Source organism: Vicia villosa, linkage group LG1, assembly GCF_029867415.1.
Source record: "Vicia villosa cultivar HV-30 ecotype Madison, WI linkage group LG1, Vvil1.0, whole genome shotgun sequence".
NCBI lineage: Eukaryota > Viridiplantae > Streptophyta > Magnoliopsida > Fabales > Fabaceae > Vicia > Vicia villosa.
The window spans coordinates 24,097,710-24,117,543 of NC_081180.1; the positions used below are offsets into that span (position 1 = coordinate 24,097,710).

The window sequence follows — 19,834 nt, forward strand, 5'->3', positions numbered from 1 at the left end:
TGAATCAATATTAAACTTGTTCCTGTATATAAATTAATTTTTTTTGAGAACTAGTTAATTCAATTATACACCTTTAAATGTTTATAAAAAAAATTATAAACCTTTAAAATTATTTTTGATTTTTATTAAATAAAAATTAAGATACACTTATCATATTTTTAAAGTATACATATTTTTCAATTATTTATATCTAATTTATTCTAAAACGCTTTTTTATTTCTAATTTAAAGTTAATTTATTAAAATGTCATTTTTTATTATTTTTTAATTTTGTACGCGCATTAGAAAAATAATCAATAAATTTATAAAAGTATAGCCTCGATTAAGTAGAGCAAATTATACCTAATGACGAAGAGTAAAAAAATTCATCAATATTACAATAAATTATTGAAGAGTAATTCAATATTCAGAAGATGAGCATCATAAGTTCTGATGTGGGCTGATCTTCTGATGGTTACTCAGAAGATAGTATTGACCAAAAGATGTTATCTGGGTCTCATTAGCTTAGCTGTTTAGTAGTAAGGGTACTTCAGTATTTTGTAGTACTGTACTGTTTGTACCTTAGACTTGTTCACTAAGTTTACTGTTTTAGGGCTTATGTGGCAAGATTTTCTTTTCCTATAAATAGCCTTGTGATAACTATCATTAATAGTAGAATACAACATTTATTCTCTCATCTCTTTTGCGCCGTTATTCTATTATTCTCTTTGTCATCATCTTTATTCATTGTGCACCAACAATTGGTATCTAGAGCTCCGGTTCCAAACACAGGGAAACACGAGTGAACGTGAGTTTGTGTGACTGTGTGATTGATTTTGTTTCTGGGAAACAAAGTTGTGTTGAATCACATTTTTCTTGGTTGTTTGTGGGTTGGGAAACACTGTGTGAGTGTGAGTGAACTCTGTTTTTGTCTGCACAAGTTTAAAGATGAGTGGAAGTAATTTGAATACCAAACTTCCAGTTCTTGATGGTAAAAACTGGAATAGATGGATGATTCAAATGCGTGTATTATTTGGTGCTCAAGATGTTCTAGATCTTGTCACTGGAGGATATGTTCCGGTTGCAGCGGATGCAACGGAAGAACAAAGAGAAGCGCAGAGAGAGACGAAGAAGAGAGACCGAAAGACGTTGTTCTTTATCCATCAGTGTGTGGATGTGAATGTGTTTGAGAAGATTGCTGATTCTATGACGTCAAAGGAGGCGTGGGATATACTAGTCAGGTGTTACGGTGGTGATGTATCAGTGAAGAAGGTGAAGCTTCAATCCCTGAGAAAGCAATATGAGAATCTCAACATGAAGAACAATGAGAAAGTCTCTGAGTATATCTCTAGAGTGATTGTGATCACTAATGAGATGAAGGCTTGTGGAGAAACCCTTTATGAACAAGTAATCATAGAGAAGATATTGAGGTCACTTACTCCTCAATTTGATTATATTGTTGTATCTATTGAACATTCTAAAGATCTGGAAACCATGAGAATAGAAGAGTTGCAAAGTAGTTTAGAAGCACAAGAGTTGCGTCTGACTGAGAGAACTTCTGAGAGAGAAGTTGAGCAAGCTCTGAAGGCTTCTTTTGTCAAGAAGGACCAGAAGCATAGACGTGGTGATAGATTCCAGAAGGAAGCCTCAACTTCTGATGAGAAGAGATATCAGAAGGGAAAGGATAAGAAGAAAGTTCAATGTTACTGTTGCAAACAGTTTGGCCATTTTGCTAGAGACTATTTGGCAAATAAAGGAAGGAGATCAGAAGAAGAAAATATAGCCAGAGGAGGATCAGATGATAAACCTGTGCTATTGATGGTTTCAGAGTCGGACAAAAGATGTTCGTCAGAATGGTGGTATATGGACACTGGGTGTTCAAATCACTTGACTGGAAACAAACAATGGCTAATAGACTTTGACTCTGAAAGGAGGACAAAGATCAGATGTGCTGATGATAAGTATCTTTATGCAGAAGGTATGGGAAATGTCAAAGTCGAAGTGAAGAATGGAAAGACTGTTCTGATCAAAGACGTTTGGTATGTTCCTGGAATCAGAATCAATCTGATGAGTGTGGGTCAGCTCATTGAGAAATGTTTCTCAGTTGTTATGAAGAACAACCTCTTGAAGTTGTATGATTCCAATCAGAAGTTGATTATGCAATCTGAAGCAACAGAACATTCAAGGTGAATGTAGAAACAGCTGAAATAGAGTGTCTAAGTGCTGAAGGCTCAGAAGGTGATAGTAAGCTGTGGCACAAGAGGTTGGGGCACTTGAACTATAGAAGCCTGGGGCATCTAAGTTCTAAGAAGCTTGTACGTGGCATTCCTAAGATTGTGAAGCCTGAGAAGTCATGTGAGGTATGCATGAAAGGCAAACAACCCAGATTGCCATTTGTATCAGAAATTTGGGATTGGAGAGAGTCTCAACCAACTTCTGATGTAGAGATAACTTTTGAAGAAAAGTTAGAGTCAGAAGATGAAGAATCTTCTGAAGACGAGTCAGAAGATGAAGCATCTTCTGAAGATGAGTCAGATGGTGAATCTGATTCTGATCCAGATTCTGATGATGATCCAGAGTCTGGTGGTAGTCATGATTCTGGAAGGGAAAACTCTGAAGACATAGGGTCTAGAGGACAAGCTTCTGGAGATGATCATGGAGGTGGTGACTCTGGAGTAGCTGACTCTGAAGTAGCTCAGCGACCACAAAGAGTCAGAACTATACCAAGAAGGTTTGCAGATTTTGACATGTTGCAAGACACAAAAGTTGACTCAGAAGGAGAGGTCATTCAGTGTGCTATGTTAGTAGATTCTGAACCAGTGAGTATAGAAGAAATGCTCAAGAAGAAGGTCTGGCTGAATGCCATGAAAGAAGAACTTGAGGCTATAGAAAGAAACAAAACTTGGAAGCTGACATAACTTCCAAAGGAGAAGAAAGCCATCAGCGTCAGATGAGTTTTCAAAGTAAAGATGAAGCCAGATGGATCAGTTGGTAAACACAAAGCAAGGCTAGTGGCTAGAGGTTTTCTTCAGAAACCTGGACTAGATTACTTTGAGGTGTTTGCTCCTGTAGCTAGACATGAAACAATCAGACTGGTGATTGCGTTAGCTACGAACAGAGGTTGGTCCTTGATGCATCTGGATGTAAAGTCCGCATTTCTGAACGGTCCATTACAAGAGGAGGTATACGTGTCACAACCCCCTGGCTTTGTGAAAAATAATAAGGAAGGGATAGTGTACAAATTACACAAAGCTCTGTATGCATTGAAGCAAGCACCCAGAGCTTGGAATTTGAAGATTGATTCATTTTCAAGAAGCAAGGGTTTCAGAAGTGTGAGATGGAATATGGAGTTTATGTGCAACATTCTGGAAGCAATATGATTCTGCTGTGTCTGTATGTTGATGACATATTGCTTACAGGGAGTTGTCCAGAAGATCTGATGAAGTTCAAGAAGGTGCTGATGAATGAGTTTGAGATTACAGACCTTGGGAAAATGTCATATTTTCTAGGGATGGAGATTTTGTACTCAGAAGATGGTATCATTCTGCATCAGCTAAAGTGTGAGTTAGAACTTCTGAAGAAATTCAAGCTGGAGAATTGCAAAGCTGCTGTTACACCGTAAAAAACGAATCAGAAGTTGGACTCTGACTCTGAAGGTGAAGATGTTGATGCTACGATCTTCAAACAACTGGTTGGTTCTCTAAGGTATTTGTGTAATACCAGGCCTGATATATGCTATGCAGTTGGATTGGTTAGTAGGTTCATGAGTAAACCTAAGTGGTCCCATTACCAAGCTGCTGTCAGAATCTTGTGGTATGTCAAGGAAACTCTGAAGTTTGGCATATTGTTTCCTTCTGGGAGAAAGGAAGAATCAGAGTTATTGAGTTATTCTGATTCTGATTGGTGTGGAGACAGAGTTGATAGAAGGAGTACTTCTGGATATTTGTTCATGTTTCTGGGAGGTCCTATTTCTTGGAATTCCAAGAAGCAACCTGTTGTTGCTCTATCAACCTGTGAAGCTGAGTACATCACAGGCGCTGTAGCTGCATGTCAAGCTGTGTGGCATTGAACTTATTAGAAGATCTGAAGATTAAAGTGAAGAAGCCTCTGAAGCTGATGATTGATAACAAGTCTGCAATCAATCTTGCCAAGAATCCGGTGTTACACGGAAGAAGCAAGCATATTGATACTAAGTATCATTTTTTGAGAAGCCAAGTCCAGAATGGAACATTAGAAGTTGTGCACTGCAGCACCCAGAAGCAGATGGCAGATGTTTTGACGAAGGCGATCAAGACGGATCAATTTCTGCTCTTGAGGGATGGAATTGGCGTTGTCAGCTTTGAGTGAAGAATATGAATTAAGGGATGGTATTGAAGAGTAATTCAATATTCAGAAGATGAGCATCAGAAGTTCTGATGTGGGCTGATCTTCTGATGGTTACTCAGAAGATAGTATTGACCAGAAGATGTTATCTGGGTCCCATTAGCTTAGCTGTTTAGTAGTAAGGGTACTTCAGTATTTTGTAGTACTGTACTGTTTGTACCTTAGACTTGTTCACTAAGTTTACTGTTTTAGGGCTTATGTGGCAAGATTTTCTTTTCCTATAAATAGCCTTGTAATAGCTATCATTAATAGTAGAATACAACATTTATTCTCTCATCTCTTTTGCGCCGTTATTCTATTATTCTCTTTGTCATCATCTTTATTCATTGTGCACCAACAATAATCACTATGGTAGACACAAAATAATAGTAAAAATGCGTGCTTACGAACGAGTGATTTTGTATATGCATTAAAAAATAAATTATAAAACATATTTGAATATAAAGATATTTCTCTTATCTTTTCTTCTTTTAAAATTTACATTTTATTTTTAAATCTAAAAAATATAAATAACCCACAAATATAATTAAAATTTAAGAGAAATTCTTATCTCCCATGAATCGTCTGAGTCTTTTATGTACAATGTAGATTTTCAAAAATACCTTCTATTTTTGTAGATATATCTTCAGACGTATATTTTTTTACTTTAAGTTGATTTGTTCCATATATGCACATATGAAAGTTTTCTTGTCATGTACTATCTACAAAATCATTTGATTATAATAGAGCGAAACTCTTCTCCTCCATCATTTACAAAACTTTTCATTTTCATAAACTCCCTCAAACTCTTCCGATCTCAAAAAATCTTCATTCTACCAAAGTTATTTTTCTATCGAATTTTAGAAACATATTTTAGAGACAATGTTGATATTGTTTGTTGTGTAAAATGGACGATCTTCCTTCCACATTTTTCTATCCAGTTTTAGAAACATATTTTAGAGACAATATAGATATTGTTTGTTGTGTAAAATGTACGATCAAGAGCTCAAATATAAAATTTTATAGGTTCTTAACAGTAATAAACGTCATTGTTACGTTTGAGAAGTTGCAGAATGTTCCGTAGGTGCATATCTACGAAATAATTATGTTAGGATAGTTTCGTAGATGTCGCTCCGAAACAAACCCAACCCAATTGTTATGAATGTTGGGAGCTTCACCGGTAACAATATTATATCTTTCTATATTGTTCACTACTTTTTGTTCTATATTCGTAATAATGATTGATTCCAGTATTTTTTATTTTCATTTTAGGCATGGATATTGCAGCACTTTCCGATAATCGGGGAGAGGTTGATGACTACATTGAAGTCTAGCCACATGCTCGTGCCTTCATTCCCCACAAGAGGGAACTAGACGGTGGAACCTCACAGTATATCTGGACTGCAAAGCTGCCAAACTACGACTCAAATATGACAGAAAATTCCGTAGGTATATTTACAAAAAATTCTATTTTTAAGACGTTTCGAAATTATATCTATGAAAATTTTCCTAAACTAAATTAATTTAAATTTTCTTTAACGTATACCATTTTAAACTACGTATACCATTTTAATTTTAAAATACTTTCATAGATGTAACTTGAAAAAAAATATTCTCTATAGATATAGATTGATCAAAACTGACACAAAGTTGAAACATACCAAAAAAAAACAGCAACATGAACCAAAATTTGTTGCTCTAGAGTTACTTCTAAAGCTTAGCATAAAAAGATAAACTAGCCGCAAAACCGGAAAAACCCAAAATCTCAAAATGGCACCTAACTATAGGTGGCAACTCCTCTATGCTTTAGTTGGATGGTCTGGTATTGTGTTTGAGTAGCATCTTTCGGAGCTCCACCGGATCAATTTTAGGTGTGCAGTTAATGGGCCTGTAATATCCGGTTTCCGGATCTGGGACCCAAGCCGAGCAGGCCTCTTGGCCATCTCTTGACACGGGCTTCTCTTCAAACTTTCCTTGGCCAACTCTCGCTGAAACATCAGATGCCGCAGCAAAACCTCGGCTACAAGAGAAAACAAGTAGTAAATTTAGTGTGTGAGATTAGATTAAAGCAAATTAAATGAAAATATTACTATGAATGGAAATTGGGACCGACCGTTGAAGATGAAAGAGGGGGAGAGATTGAGAAACAAGATGTTTAGCTTGTGGGAGAGAGCGAGACATTTTGATTATTTAGTTATTTGTGTGCTGCTGCGAAAGCTTCTCTTTTAATGTGTTTGTGGAGTTTGAGACTATTGCTTCCGCAGCAGCGAGCTATTGTTTGATAAGTTTGTGGAATTTGTGTTAGGGTTTATGAGGGCTTATATAATGCACGTAAAAGTTGGAGGCGTAACCGACTGTAACACCGACTATGACGTATGATACCATTGCGACACGTGGTTACTAAATAATATTTATTAATTTAAAATAATTAATGTACTTCCTCTAGAATTAGATCATGCTATATAATTATTTATTTTTATTAAATACCAAGAATATAATCTAATAATAGACACATAAATCCAAAGATTAATTCTATATTGTTTTTTTCGTGACTCCAAGCGGATCAAACCCTTGAGACCTGAATATTCCTCCGCTAGGTCAATTCTTTCGCATCTACTTAATATAAATATAAGGTTATCATAATAACAACCCTAGACAAAAATCCTTAGCCTTTGCTTATGTGTAATCTTAACATAGCCTCATGCTTATGTGTCATCTTCACATAGTCTCATGTTTATGTATCATTCTGACAAAATTCTACGAATAAATAAAACCTCATTTCTAATTTAATACATGAAGAAAATAAATTATTAAAATATTATATATATATATATATATATATATATATATATATATATATATATATATATATATATATATATATATATATGTATATATATATATAGGGTCGGCCCTATACATGTGAATGAAGTGCTACAGCACAGGGTCCCAAATTTTAGGAGGCCCCAAATTTTTAAAAGATTCAATTTTTTTCAAAAATATTAATCGAAATAAATAAAATGTTATAATAAAAATCCGATAAATAAAAAAATGCTATAAAAAAATTCAATACATACAAAAATTGAGATAAATCAAAACTCAAAATAATTATAATTAAACTTATTATTGATTAATACTTAAATGTAATTTTTATGTGTCTTTCTTAATTATTATAATTGTATTTATATTTAAAATTTGGGCCCATTTTTAAAATTAGAACGGGGCCTCTGCATTGATTGGGCCGGCCATATATATATATATATATATATATATATATATATATATATATATATATATATATATATATATATATATATATATATATATATATATATATATATATATATATATATATATATATATATATATATATATATATATATATATATATTATTTATTAAATTAAAATTATATTAATAATTAATAATAATAATAATAATAATGATACTTATTAATTATAATATTTATAAAAATAAATTTTAAATAAATAACTTAAAATAGAGAATCTACTTAATATAAATCTAAGGTTGCCATGATGACAACCCTAGACAAAAACCCCTAACTTTATTTATGTGTCATCTTCACATAGCCTCATGCTTATTATATGTCATCTTCACATAGCCTCATGTTTATGTATCATCCTCACAAAATTTTACAAAATTCTACCAATTAATAAAACCTCATTTCTAATTTAATACATGAAGAAAATAAATTATTAAAATATTAGATAAAAGAACTTATATATATATATTAGATTTATTAAATTAAAATTATATTAATAATTATTAATAATAATGATAATTATTAATTATAATATTTATAAAAATAAATTTTAAATAAATAACTTAAAATAGAGAAAAAATAAAAATACAATTTTAAATAGGCAAAATACAATTAATAAGTTAAAATTTTCAAATTTAAATTTAAATATTAAACTTAAAATAGTTGAAGTAATTATATTTTCATGATTTTTTTACTGATTATGATTATTAAATTATGCAAAATCCTCAATATATATATATATATATATATATATATATATATATATATATATATATATATATATATATATATATATATATATATATTCTATTTGTATATAATATTTAAAAATGAATTGTTAAAATATTTTTTGATTTTAAAGCATTAGAACTTAATAATTTAATATGTGGCTTATCCAAAATTTAATTTGTAACGTTTTTAAATTATTAGGTTTTAAAAGTAACTTTATTTTGATTCTCACTTTTTGTATTCTATTTACTTTAAAAATCTTAGCTAGAAAAAAAATTATTTCTGTAAAATAATTCTTATTTATATTTAGTAAGATGAAAAATATTCTTATAAAATTTTAGCTAGAAAAAAATGTTCTTATAAAAATATTTTCTTATTTAATATCACAAATACTATATTGATCATTTAAAAATCTATCATTTTAAATTATTTTTTTAATTATTGGAACAAAAATTTAATTTTTTCACTAAGCATGTTCGTAAAATTCATTTTTTAACATTTCACTTAATTTGTAACTGAAATTTCTTCATAAAACGTTATGAATTCATTTTTAAATATTACATTAAATATTTTACAATATAATAGTGGATTCATTCTTAATTATTTTATAATTTGTAACCGAAACTCTTTCACTTGTATATTTCAATTTTCTTTGAAATATTCCTTAACATATATATAACGTGTTTATACTACCTATAGAAAACACAAAATATCATCAAGACATTATTTTTCATGGTCATGTCCACTCTCTTTTCACAAATAAATTATTTTAATTGCACTATTCCATATAACAAATTATAGATTATGGAGTTTATGAGATTCCTCCTATCACCAAAATTGTAAGTTTAGAATTATGAATTATAGAGTCATAAAAAATAAATTTTACATACGTAATGAGATCTTAGTTATATATAATTGTTGGTTTTCTCATATCTAGAACATGTTGTTCCAAGTTTAACATAAAACATCTATATCGCAGGTAACTTTGTATACTTTGATGTCTGAGATTAGTCCAACTTATTAGTCGTTCCAAATGTTATATAATACATTTTTGTCACTAATAACTTCATATATTTCAATCATTCACTATTTCAAAACAAGTGATTTTACTTATAAAAAATCATGTCAATTTTTTTCTCTGACAACTAATTGTCTTAATTTTGTAAAATTAAATAAAAAAACACATATGTTTTTTTTTTACAACCGTATGTTTAAACTATTTAAAATTTGCATTAAGAGATATTGGTTATATTATTTGTCTCCAATGAGGAAAAGTATATATTTGACCTATCAAGCTTTGTTGATGTTGGTAAAGTTATTTTAACAGATATGGTATAATTTTATTTAATTTAAAATTTAACTCAAGTCTATATTCTTTTATAAAAATCAATTAAAATATATACATGTTGATTTGTAGGTATTTTTCACCTTTGGCCTTACTTCTAACACCTCTTATACGATACATTTATACTCTTATATTTTATATTAGCTCTTATATGGTACATACTTCAATTTCATTTTCTTTTTTTATTTCTTTTTTCTTTCTCCATCTAAAAAATATCTACGTTTAAAAAATAACTTACTTATTTAAATATAAATATTAGAATAAATATGCTATTATAGTAATTTGTTTTGCTATTCAAAAAAATAAAAATATTATAGTAATAAAAAAATAACAATAATAATAATTATAATAATAAAAAATTTAGCTAAAAAGAATTTCTCTATAAAAGAAAATATTCTAAATTACATAAATATTTTTTAATATAAATTTCATGAAATTAAATTAATAAAAATATTTTTTTAAAAAAACTTTATAATAGCAATAATGAATAGAATAACTATGAACTAAAACTAATGAATAAAAAAATCTCTAAAAAATATAAAAAAGTGAATAATAAAGTTAGTGAATAGTTAAAAGAGAGAGGGTTTTGTCTGGCGATTTCCGATTGGCGATTGGCGATTTCCGACGTTTGAAATTTTCCGGCGAAGAACGTACAAAAGGTATAGGGTAGAAACAGACACGACAAACCTGTGGTGGTAGTTTAAATTCCTAACATTAGGGTTAGGACTACGGCAGAGGGGATCTAGGTTTGGGACTATCCTTTGGATTGGATATGGGGCGTGGCCGGCCGAAGAAAAAGGCGGCGATGACTCCACCGGCGAGTGTGAGAGTATTCTCGTCAACTCCAATCCCAAGTGGACAAGGACCTACAGGAACTACGAGCAAATCTGGGAATGTAGTGAAAAAGTTGGATACGATAAAGGAGATACCGAACATTGAGGGAAAACACGAGGAGGTTGAGAAGGATGCTGACCAGAATCCAAAACTATGGGTGGATGTAATTAAAGGAAATAGACTCCCAGCGAATGGTAGTGAACTCTCCTACACGGCGCCACTCATAAAAAACGGAGATATTGAAGTTCAGCTTGAGGAAAATGATGTAGCATCAGAGATGGAATTCTGGAAAAATGCCCTTATCATGTATGCTATTGGAAATGAGCTTTCTATGAATGTAGTCAAGAAATTCATGACTACAACTTGGAACTTTGTGACACTACCAGATCTGTACTATAATGAAGAGGGATACTTCATTATTCATTTCAAGGATAAAGTTGATAGGGATGTTGTGTTAATGAGAGGACCATACTCTATCTTCAAGAAGCCTATCTTGCTTCATGAATGGAATCCAAAATTTACACTGCAGGAAGATGTATTGAGGGTGTTACCTATTTGGGTGATGTTTCCTCAATTGCCATTGTACTGCTGGGGGGATCAGAGCATTGGTAAAATTGCTAGTGCCATAGGAAAGCCAATCATGACTGATGAGTGTACAGTAAAGAAGCTTCGGGTGTCGTATGCACGAGTCCTCATTGAAGTGGATGTTACACAGGAACTACGACATCATATCACAATCAAGAATCCACTGGGTGAGAAAATGATCCAAGTGGAGTATGAATGGAGACCACCTTTTTGCAAAAGTTGTAACAAAGTAGGACATGAGTGTAAATAAAAGGAGGATGTAGGTAAGAAAAAGAAAGAGCCACAATGAGTATGGGAGCAGAAGAAGCCACCTGAGGAACCTAAAAGTTCAGATGAAGTGAGAAAGCCTGCAGACCAATTGAAGGTTGTAGAAGGACCATGGACCACTATCCAGAGCAAAGGTAGAAAAGGAAAGGAACCTGCAGAAGTGAGTGTTGAAATCAGGAATGGATTTGATGGACTTCTGATAGGAGAGATCTCTTAGATAGAGGGTGTTACATGATCTGCTGGAATGTGAGAGGGCTCAACAAAACTGCTAGATGCCTGGAGGTTGAAGCCCACTTCAAGAAACTATAGGTTAGTTGTATAGCATTACTTGAAACTCGTGTTAAGATTAATAATAGTGAAGCTATTAGGAAGAGACTAGGGTTTGACTGGGACTTCATAGATAATTATGATCAGCATAGGAATGGTAGGATCTGGTTGGCTTGGGATCCTTACCTTTGGAGCATAATCCCTAGCGAGAAAACTGAACAATTAGTTCATAGTGCTGTATACAACAAGGCTGAAAATTTATCTCATCACCTCACTATACTGTATGCTCACAATCAGCTTAATAATAGGAGGAATTTATGGCAGGATCTCACTAGAATCAGTGTTCATATTCAGGGCCCTTGGATGGTTGTAGGTGATTTCAATAACATTATGAAAGTGGGTGATAGAATTGGTGGTAATGATGTACATCTGGCTGAGTATATTGATATGGAGTTAATGATGGCTAATAGTAATCTCTCAGAACATGAAACTATAGGAGCTTGGTTCACTTGGTCAAACAAGCAACTTGCTAACCCTATTAGTTCCAAAATTGATAGGGCCCTTGTTAATGCTGATTGGTACAGAGTGTTCCCTAATAGTAGTGTTGAGGTACTCAATCCCAATATCTCTGACCATGCTCCTTTGAGAATCAAGTTGGATAGCCTTCAAACAATAAAGAAAATCAAGCATAGATTTAAGTTTCTGAATTGTATAGCTGGCCATGCTAATTTTCTGCATGTAATTAGGGGTGGAAATAGGCCAGGCCGATAACAGGGGCCTACAGGCTAGCCTATATAGGCTCAGGCCAGGCCACACATTATTTTTAAATAGAAAAGGCCTAGGCTTTTTTATAAACCTATTTAGTTAAAAAGGCTAGGCCTCAGGCCCTAAAAGAAGCCTTTTAAGCCTATCAGGCCGGCCTATTTAAATAAATATGAATATTTTTTTATTATCATTATGTTATGTTTTATACTTTGAATTAAAATACATAAATAAAATTTAGTTATCTTGAAGAACTTGTAAAAATAAGATGAAAACATCTGATGAACATTGTTTTCATAAGTTCTCTTAAACAAGTAGTCTTGTAAAAATTATGTTTAGAGGTAAGTTAAAATAAGTCAATGCAAACAAATTTTTAGTCTCTTGATCTTTTAGTTAGTTAGTCTATTTAAACATTATTTTAATTGCTTATATACATATGTCTAAAACAAATAGGCTTTTATATAGGCTAATAGGCTAACCAGGCCTTCGAAAAGGCCAAGCTCAGGCCTAAAAAATAAGCCTACGACAGGCCACAGGCCAGGCTTAGGCTTCAGTTTTTTTGACAGACCAGGCTTAGGCTTGGAAAAGCCTAGCTCGGCCCAGCCTATTTCCACCCCTACATGTAATAAGGGCAAACTGGATTCATCTTGACTCAGGAAATCAAATGGAGCAATTTTGGAAAAACCTTTATAAGTTACAGTATAGCCTGAAGGGTTTGACTTGGCAAATGACTGAGGGGATCAGAAATCTTGAAGTGAGTAGAGAGCAACTTGATAAAGCCCAAACACTGCTAGCATCTGATCAGATGAACCAAACCCTGTGCCAAAATGTTAAATTCTGGACTGATGAAGTGCTAAAAAATACTGAACTGGAAGAGAGGATTTTGCAACAGAAGCTTAAGTGTGATTAGATTAAACTGGGTGATGGAAATAATGCATACTTATATGCAAATCTCAAATCCAAAAACAAGCAAATCCAAATCAAGGAACTAGAATATGCTCAAGGTAATAGGCTCACTGAATAGAAAGACATTGAGATGGAGGTGATATCATTTTATTCAAAGCTGATTGGTCAAACTGCTATGCAGAGAAGCCAGGTGGATATTTGTAGCTTGAGAGATGGAGCTCAATTAAGTAGAGAGCAACAAGATAGTCTTATTGTTCCTGTGACTGAAGCTGAGATTTGGCAGGCCATCAGTAGCATGGGGGATACTAAAGCACCAGGTGTGGATGGCTATAATGCTAAATTTTATAAGGCCAGCTGGACAGTTATTAAAAGTGATGTTATGAAGGTGGTGCAAGACTTCTTTGTGAATAACAGGATGTACAGGGCAGTGAATTGTGCCCTTGTGACCCTGATCCCCAAGACTAAAGATGCTAAATCCATGAAAGAGATGAGGCCTATAGCATGATGTACCACCCTGTACAAAATTATCTCCAAGGTCCTTACTAAAAGATTAAACAAAGTGATTAACTCTGTTGTTGATGATAGCCAGACAGCATTCCTGCCAGGTAAAACAATTCATGATAACATCATTCTGGCCTTTGAATTATTGAGAGGTTACAATAGGAAACATCTTTCACCCAGGTGCACCATTCAAATTGATTTACAGAAAGCATATGATACTGTGGAGTGGGATTCCCTGGAGCAAATAATGAAGGAAATGAACTTCCCAAATCAGTTTTTTAGATGGATCATGATCATGGTTAGAGGAGTCTCATATAGATACTTAGTAAATGGGCAGATGAGCAAAATTCTCCAAGCAAAAAGAGGGTTGAGACAGGGTGACCCCATCTCACCTCTTCTTTTTACCCTAATCATGGAATACTTACATAGGCTCCTTGGTACTCTCAAACAGTCTGCTGGCTTTAATTTCCATCCAAGATGTGCTAAACTAGGAATCACAAATATATGTTTTGCAGATGACTTGCTTTTATTTGCAAGAGGTGATGTGAATTCTATCAGGCATATGATGGATAAGTTTCACCAATTTTCTGAGGCTACTGGTCTGAGGGCAAATCCAGCAAAATGTAGAATATACTTTGGTGGACTAAATGATCAAATGCAGCATGACATTGCTACTACAATCAATTTTGGTGTCGGTAAACTCCCATTCAAATATTTGGGGGGTCCCTTTATCTACTAGAAAGCTCACTATCTATCAATGTCAACCTATTATTGATAGAATGCTTGAGAAAGTACATAATTGGTCTGTTAGTCTGCTTAGCTATGCAGGTAGGAAGCAGCTTGTCAAGAGTACCTTGATGTCCATAGCAGGGTATTGGATGCAAGCTTTTCCCCTCCCTAAGAAAATTATCCAGAGAATTGAAGTGATATGTAAAAACTTTCTTTGGTCTGGCAAAGCTGTGGGAAGAAAAGCCCTTGTAGCTTGGGATAAAATCTGCCTTCCTAATAATGCAGGTGGATTAAATATGACTTATCTTAGTGACTGGAACAAAGCTACAATTCTGAAGTTGCTCTGGAATCTCCATATGAAATCAGATAAGTTGTGGATTCGGTGGATTGAAGCTTACTACCTGAAAGGTGTTAGCATTATGCAGTGGGAGCCTAAGATATATAGCTCTTGGATGATCAAGAGTATAGTCAAGAATAGAGATATTACTGTCCATAGTGAGTATTGGAGAAATAGTATTCAGCATGGGCGGTTTTAAGGCCCGGCCAGGCTGGGCACATGCCCAGGCTCTGGTCTAAATTTTTACGATTTCAGAGCTTAAATCCGCGACTTCGGAACCTGAATCCCCAATCTATATCTTTCATGTTTTGGAGTTTTGTCTTATTTTTTACGGTAAGCTACTTTTTACGGTTCTGTATTCATAGTTTCGAGTTAATTTTTCAACATAATTTCGAGTTAGTTTTGATTTTGCGGTTTCGGTATTGATTCTAAATACTAGCATACAAAATTATGAAGCTAAGTGAATGAATGTTTACCTGTTAAAAATATAGCAAAATACAACTTTTAATCTTGCCCGGAAGGTGTTCGATAGAATGCTTTAATCAATTTCTCGCCTCTTTTTCGCTTCAATTCTTTCACTTCATGATGTTGAATTATTATTGTTGTTGATGATTGTTGTTGCAGCAGGTTGTGGTTTATGAATTGGTATCAAATTGTTGTTGTTACCACCATTTTGCAACTTGCACACTAAGTGTTCGGTAAATTGCCTCAACCAACATGACGCAGAGAAAACAGAAAATCTATGCGTAGAAGCGTAACGCGGAGAAGTTCGGGAGAAGTTTGCTCATCTTAACTTAATATTTTCCATTGGAGGACATATATGCTTTGATGTAACTGTAAGTGATGATCTTCATAGTGATATGATGATTTTATTTATCAGTCAAGTGATTGGCCAATAGGTCTCAATTTTGATATATGTTATATAAACTCTACAGGTTTTCCCTCAAGGCTGGGATAAGACATTGTGCTTGAGATAGCTTGATGGTTTCAATGAAATCCATTTTTTTTATACATAACTTACAACAAGGTTAGTCCATAAGTCTTTATTGTGCAGTTTTCGTTTAGTATATCAACTACAAAACCAATATGTTTGTTACATTTTTTACCTCCCTATATTTGTATGCTAGCAAATTTTGGTATTTTAGAGTCTTATTTGTGTTGCTTTTGTCTTTTCATTAATTGGTTTGACATACAATTACAACCATTTCATGTAAACCCTGCAATAAATGAATTGGAGCTGAAATCGTTGTAACATTCGTGTATTTGAAATTTTACTTTAGTTATCTCAAATCAATCAATGGGTTAATTTGTATGATGTTCATCTCTTATCTCTGGAGATTTTCTATACATCAATAGCAAGCTATAATCATGATCTAGAACAGCTGCAGTGAAGTGCTCCATGAAATATCACATGATTTTAATGCATATAGCTTGATGCTCTCTATTATATTAGGCAGTACATCTTCTTTTTCTTTTATTTATTAATCATTCATCTGTGAGTAAGATTGTGGACAAGTGCTTCTTAAAAATATTGTTTGTTGTCATTTTCAATTATCATATTATGGTAAAATTGGTTCAATTATCATATTATGCATTCATTTATGCCCCAATCGATTAATTTAATAATTAGGTGGTGTTTTATGAAATACAAATTTTATGCCCAATTATACCATATTCATAGTCTATAGAACCCGTTGAAAGAGTTTTTTCAGCAATGAAGATTATCAAGTCTAAATTGCACAATAAAATCAATGATGCGTGGTTCAATGATTTGATGGTATGTTAAACCGATTGGAAGATATTCAAGTCACTTGATGATATATTATATACAATATAAATTTGCGGTATTTAAATTTTTGCCCAGGCTTCATAATTTTTCTGGCTCCGCCACTGGTATTCAGCAAAGCCAGTTTAACACCAATGCAATGTATAAAGAGCTGGGGGGAATTTCTACAAACCAGAGCTGGAGGAAGATCATGTTTCAAAACTATGCCAGACAGACCAAGGGCATGCTTCACTCTTTGGTTGGCTATTATGAACCGACTCCCAACCAAAGATAGATTGAGGAAGATCAATATCCAAACCGATGGCCTATGCAGTTTTTGTGATCCAACTGAAAGTATTGAGCATCTATTGTTTAGTTGCAGGTATACTAGTCATGTATGGATGCAAATCATGGAATGGATTGGCTATGTTAGAAGATGTAAAATCTGGGATGAAGTGGCCTATGCAGTGGCTTTCTATAGAAAAAAAAGGATGGAGACGATGCTTGCTTAAGTTGGCTATTGTTGAGGTTATCTACCATTTGTGGCATCTGCGCAATGAGAAGATCTTTGGCCAAAGTCAATTTGCTGGGGACATTATTATGAAGATCAAAAACACTATTGGACTTAGAGCTTGTTCTGAAAAAGTGTCGAAGAACCATGTGAACTTGGAGACCATGGTTATTAGTTGATTTGTGTGTTTGTTCATTCTTGTGCTTTTTGTATGTCTGGCAGCCTGGATCTTTTATTTGATCGGCGTGTATGAACGGTTTTTGGTAATAAAATTTCCTATTTTACTCCAAAAAAGTTAGTGAATAGTTAAATAATTAGAGTAAATATAATATTACAATAACCTATTTTACTATTCAAACAAATAAAAATAATATAATAATATTAAAAATAGTAATGATAATAATAGTAATAATAATAATAATAATAATAATAATAATTCAAACATGTCATTGTTGGAATAAATATAAAATTACTCGAATCCCTTGAAAAATATGAAAAAAAATGAATAATAATAATAATAGAGAAAGGTTGAAGAATAAAAGTAAATACAATATCCTAATAATAATAACTTAAAAAATTTATTGATGAAATAATATATAAGTAAGACTCATAAATATTTAAACTATTTTGTTTTGCTATTCTGTAACTCTTATTATTTAATTATAATAAAAAATAATTTAGAAAAAATAAATGTATTAATATACTAAATAAATATTGCGATTACATCTTTTTATGTTCTGTAACTCCAATTATATAATTAATAATTTAATTGATTATTATTTTTCGTTATTTATTATTGTTCTATTCATATGCATGTGTGTGTGTGTATATATATATATATATATATATATATATATATATATATATATATATATATATATATATATATATATATATATATATATATATATGTGATATTGAGTTATCATTGTTTTTGCAGACAAATTATTGGTGGTGCTTGATGGTGATCTTCTTATTTGTTCTTTGGTATAATATAAACTCGATTTATTTTATTTCAAATATTTAAACTTTCGTTTATATTGATATAAATTTTGTTAGTCTCATATTCTAACTATTTTTATAGTTTTTTATTAGTTGATGTGAATATGACTTTTTTCCATGTGAATCAGAAGATGATGATAAAAGTGTATTATATTATTTTTGTTTTTAACGTCTAATATTCATTCAGGTAAGAACATGTCTATAGCCATATATTTGCATAATTGAAAACTCCTCTTTTTATTGATATTTTTTTGTTAGTTCTTTATTATACCTTTCTTTCTTATTTCTTATTTTTGTATTCAATAACATAAATATAACTATTTTTTCTCTTGAATCACGAGTACAAGATATATATGAGACTTCCATTATTTTAATTATTGCATCATGGTGGTTGTAGAGGTCTATGAGATTGTTGTTAACATATACATATATTTTTAATCCTAATATATTCTCATTTTTATGATATTATTATTGTTATTCTTATATTTATTTGTACTAAAATTATTTAGAGAAGAATAGATTCACTATAAATATGATACTCAATGAAGAATTTATTTTTATAAAAAATTAATAGTTAAGAGGACAGTAAAAGGTTACCAAATTAAAGTAACTTGAATATCAAAAAGTTAATAATTTAAAAATGTTATTGATTGAATAAATATATAAATATAACTAATAAGTTTTTAACTGCTTTTTTATCTATTCCGTAACACCTCTCATTTATTTATATTTATTCACTCACTTATTCTCTTGATGCAAATTTTAATTAACAATTAAATCAACTAATTATTTATTTTTATTATTATATTCATAATCGTGTGTATATAAATGTGTAATATTGAATTAACATCATTGAATATATATTTTTTCTAGATTTATAGTCATAGTAATAAATATAATAACAATATTTTGAAGTTTAAAATATTATATACAATAACAATAATATATTATAGGTCAACTGCGCAACGCGCGCGTCAACAATTTAGTTTAAAGATCAATTCTATGAATTGAAAGATTATAATAGACAATAATTTTTTTTTTTGAGAAAATTTGACACAGTTATATTTTTAATTTGGTGCGCATATTCAAAATATTTGGTCGAAATCACATTAGAAAAGAAAAAACATATTAATTTATAAGATATAATAGAGACAAAAAAGACTTGCCCGTGTTTTTCCTTCTTAGCAATTTAAGACTTCTTTAGAATAATTGAATTGAATTTATTTACATCTTTTAGAAAAAGTAAAAATTGTACTTTTTTTTTTAGTTTTTCAACTATTTTATCATATTTCTAGAAAAAAAACTATTTTATCATGTTATTATATTTTTTAAAATTAATTATTAAATAAGGTTAAGTTGTGGCTACTATTCATCGAAACATTTTCTTATTTTTTCTTTCTAATTATTAACAAAATTATAGATAGTAATTATATTTTTATTTTATTTTATAATATAGTCATACCTTGAACACACGACTTATATATATATTTTTAAATAATTAATTAGATGTATATGCGTTCGCACAAATAAATACAATTGCTATAGTATAAAATTATAATAAAACGTAATTATATAAATACAGTATATTGTAAATATCAAATGTATTTTAACATTCATATAAGTTAAATATTAATTATACAAGTCAAAATTAGTGTAATTTAGTTTAATATTT

General features: G+C 31.5%; 2 protein-coding genes across 2 annotated transcripts; one reads left to right on the plus strand and one right to left on the minus strand.

Moving 5' to 3' along the window:
* Positions 1–5,939: 5,939 nt before the first annotated feature.
* Positions 5,940–6,634, minus strand: LOC131602891 (late embryogenesis abundant protein Lea5-like). The gene is made up of 2 exons (XM_058875114.1): positions 6,454–6,634; positions 5,940–6,360 (listed from the first exon to the last, which is right to left on the minus strand). The coding sequence occupies exons 1-2, from the start codon at positions 6,519–6,521 to the stop codon at positions 6,147–6,149; spliced, it is 282 nt and encodes a 93-aa protein (XP_058731097.1). The 5' UTR covers positions 6,522–6,634; the 3' UTR covers positions 5,940–6,146.
* Positions 6,635–14,113: 7,479 nt separating this feature from the next.
* On the plus strand, positions 14,114–15,083 carry LOC131593358 (uncharacterized). The gene is made up of 2 exons (XM_058865858.1): positions 14,114–14,513; positions 14,647–15,083. The coding sequence occupies exons 1-2, from the start codon at positions 14,114–14,116 to the stop codon at positions 15,081–15,083; spliced, it is 837 nt and encodes a 278-aa protein (XP_058721841.1).
* Positions 15,084–19,834: the final 4,751 nt, after the last annotated feature.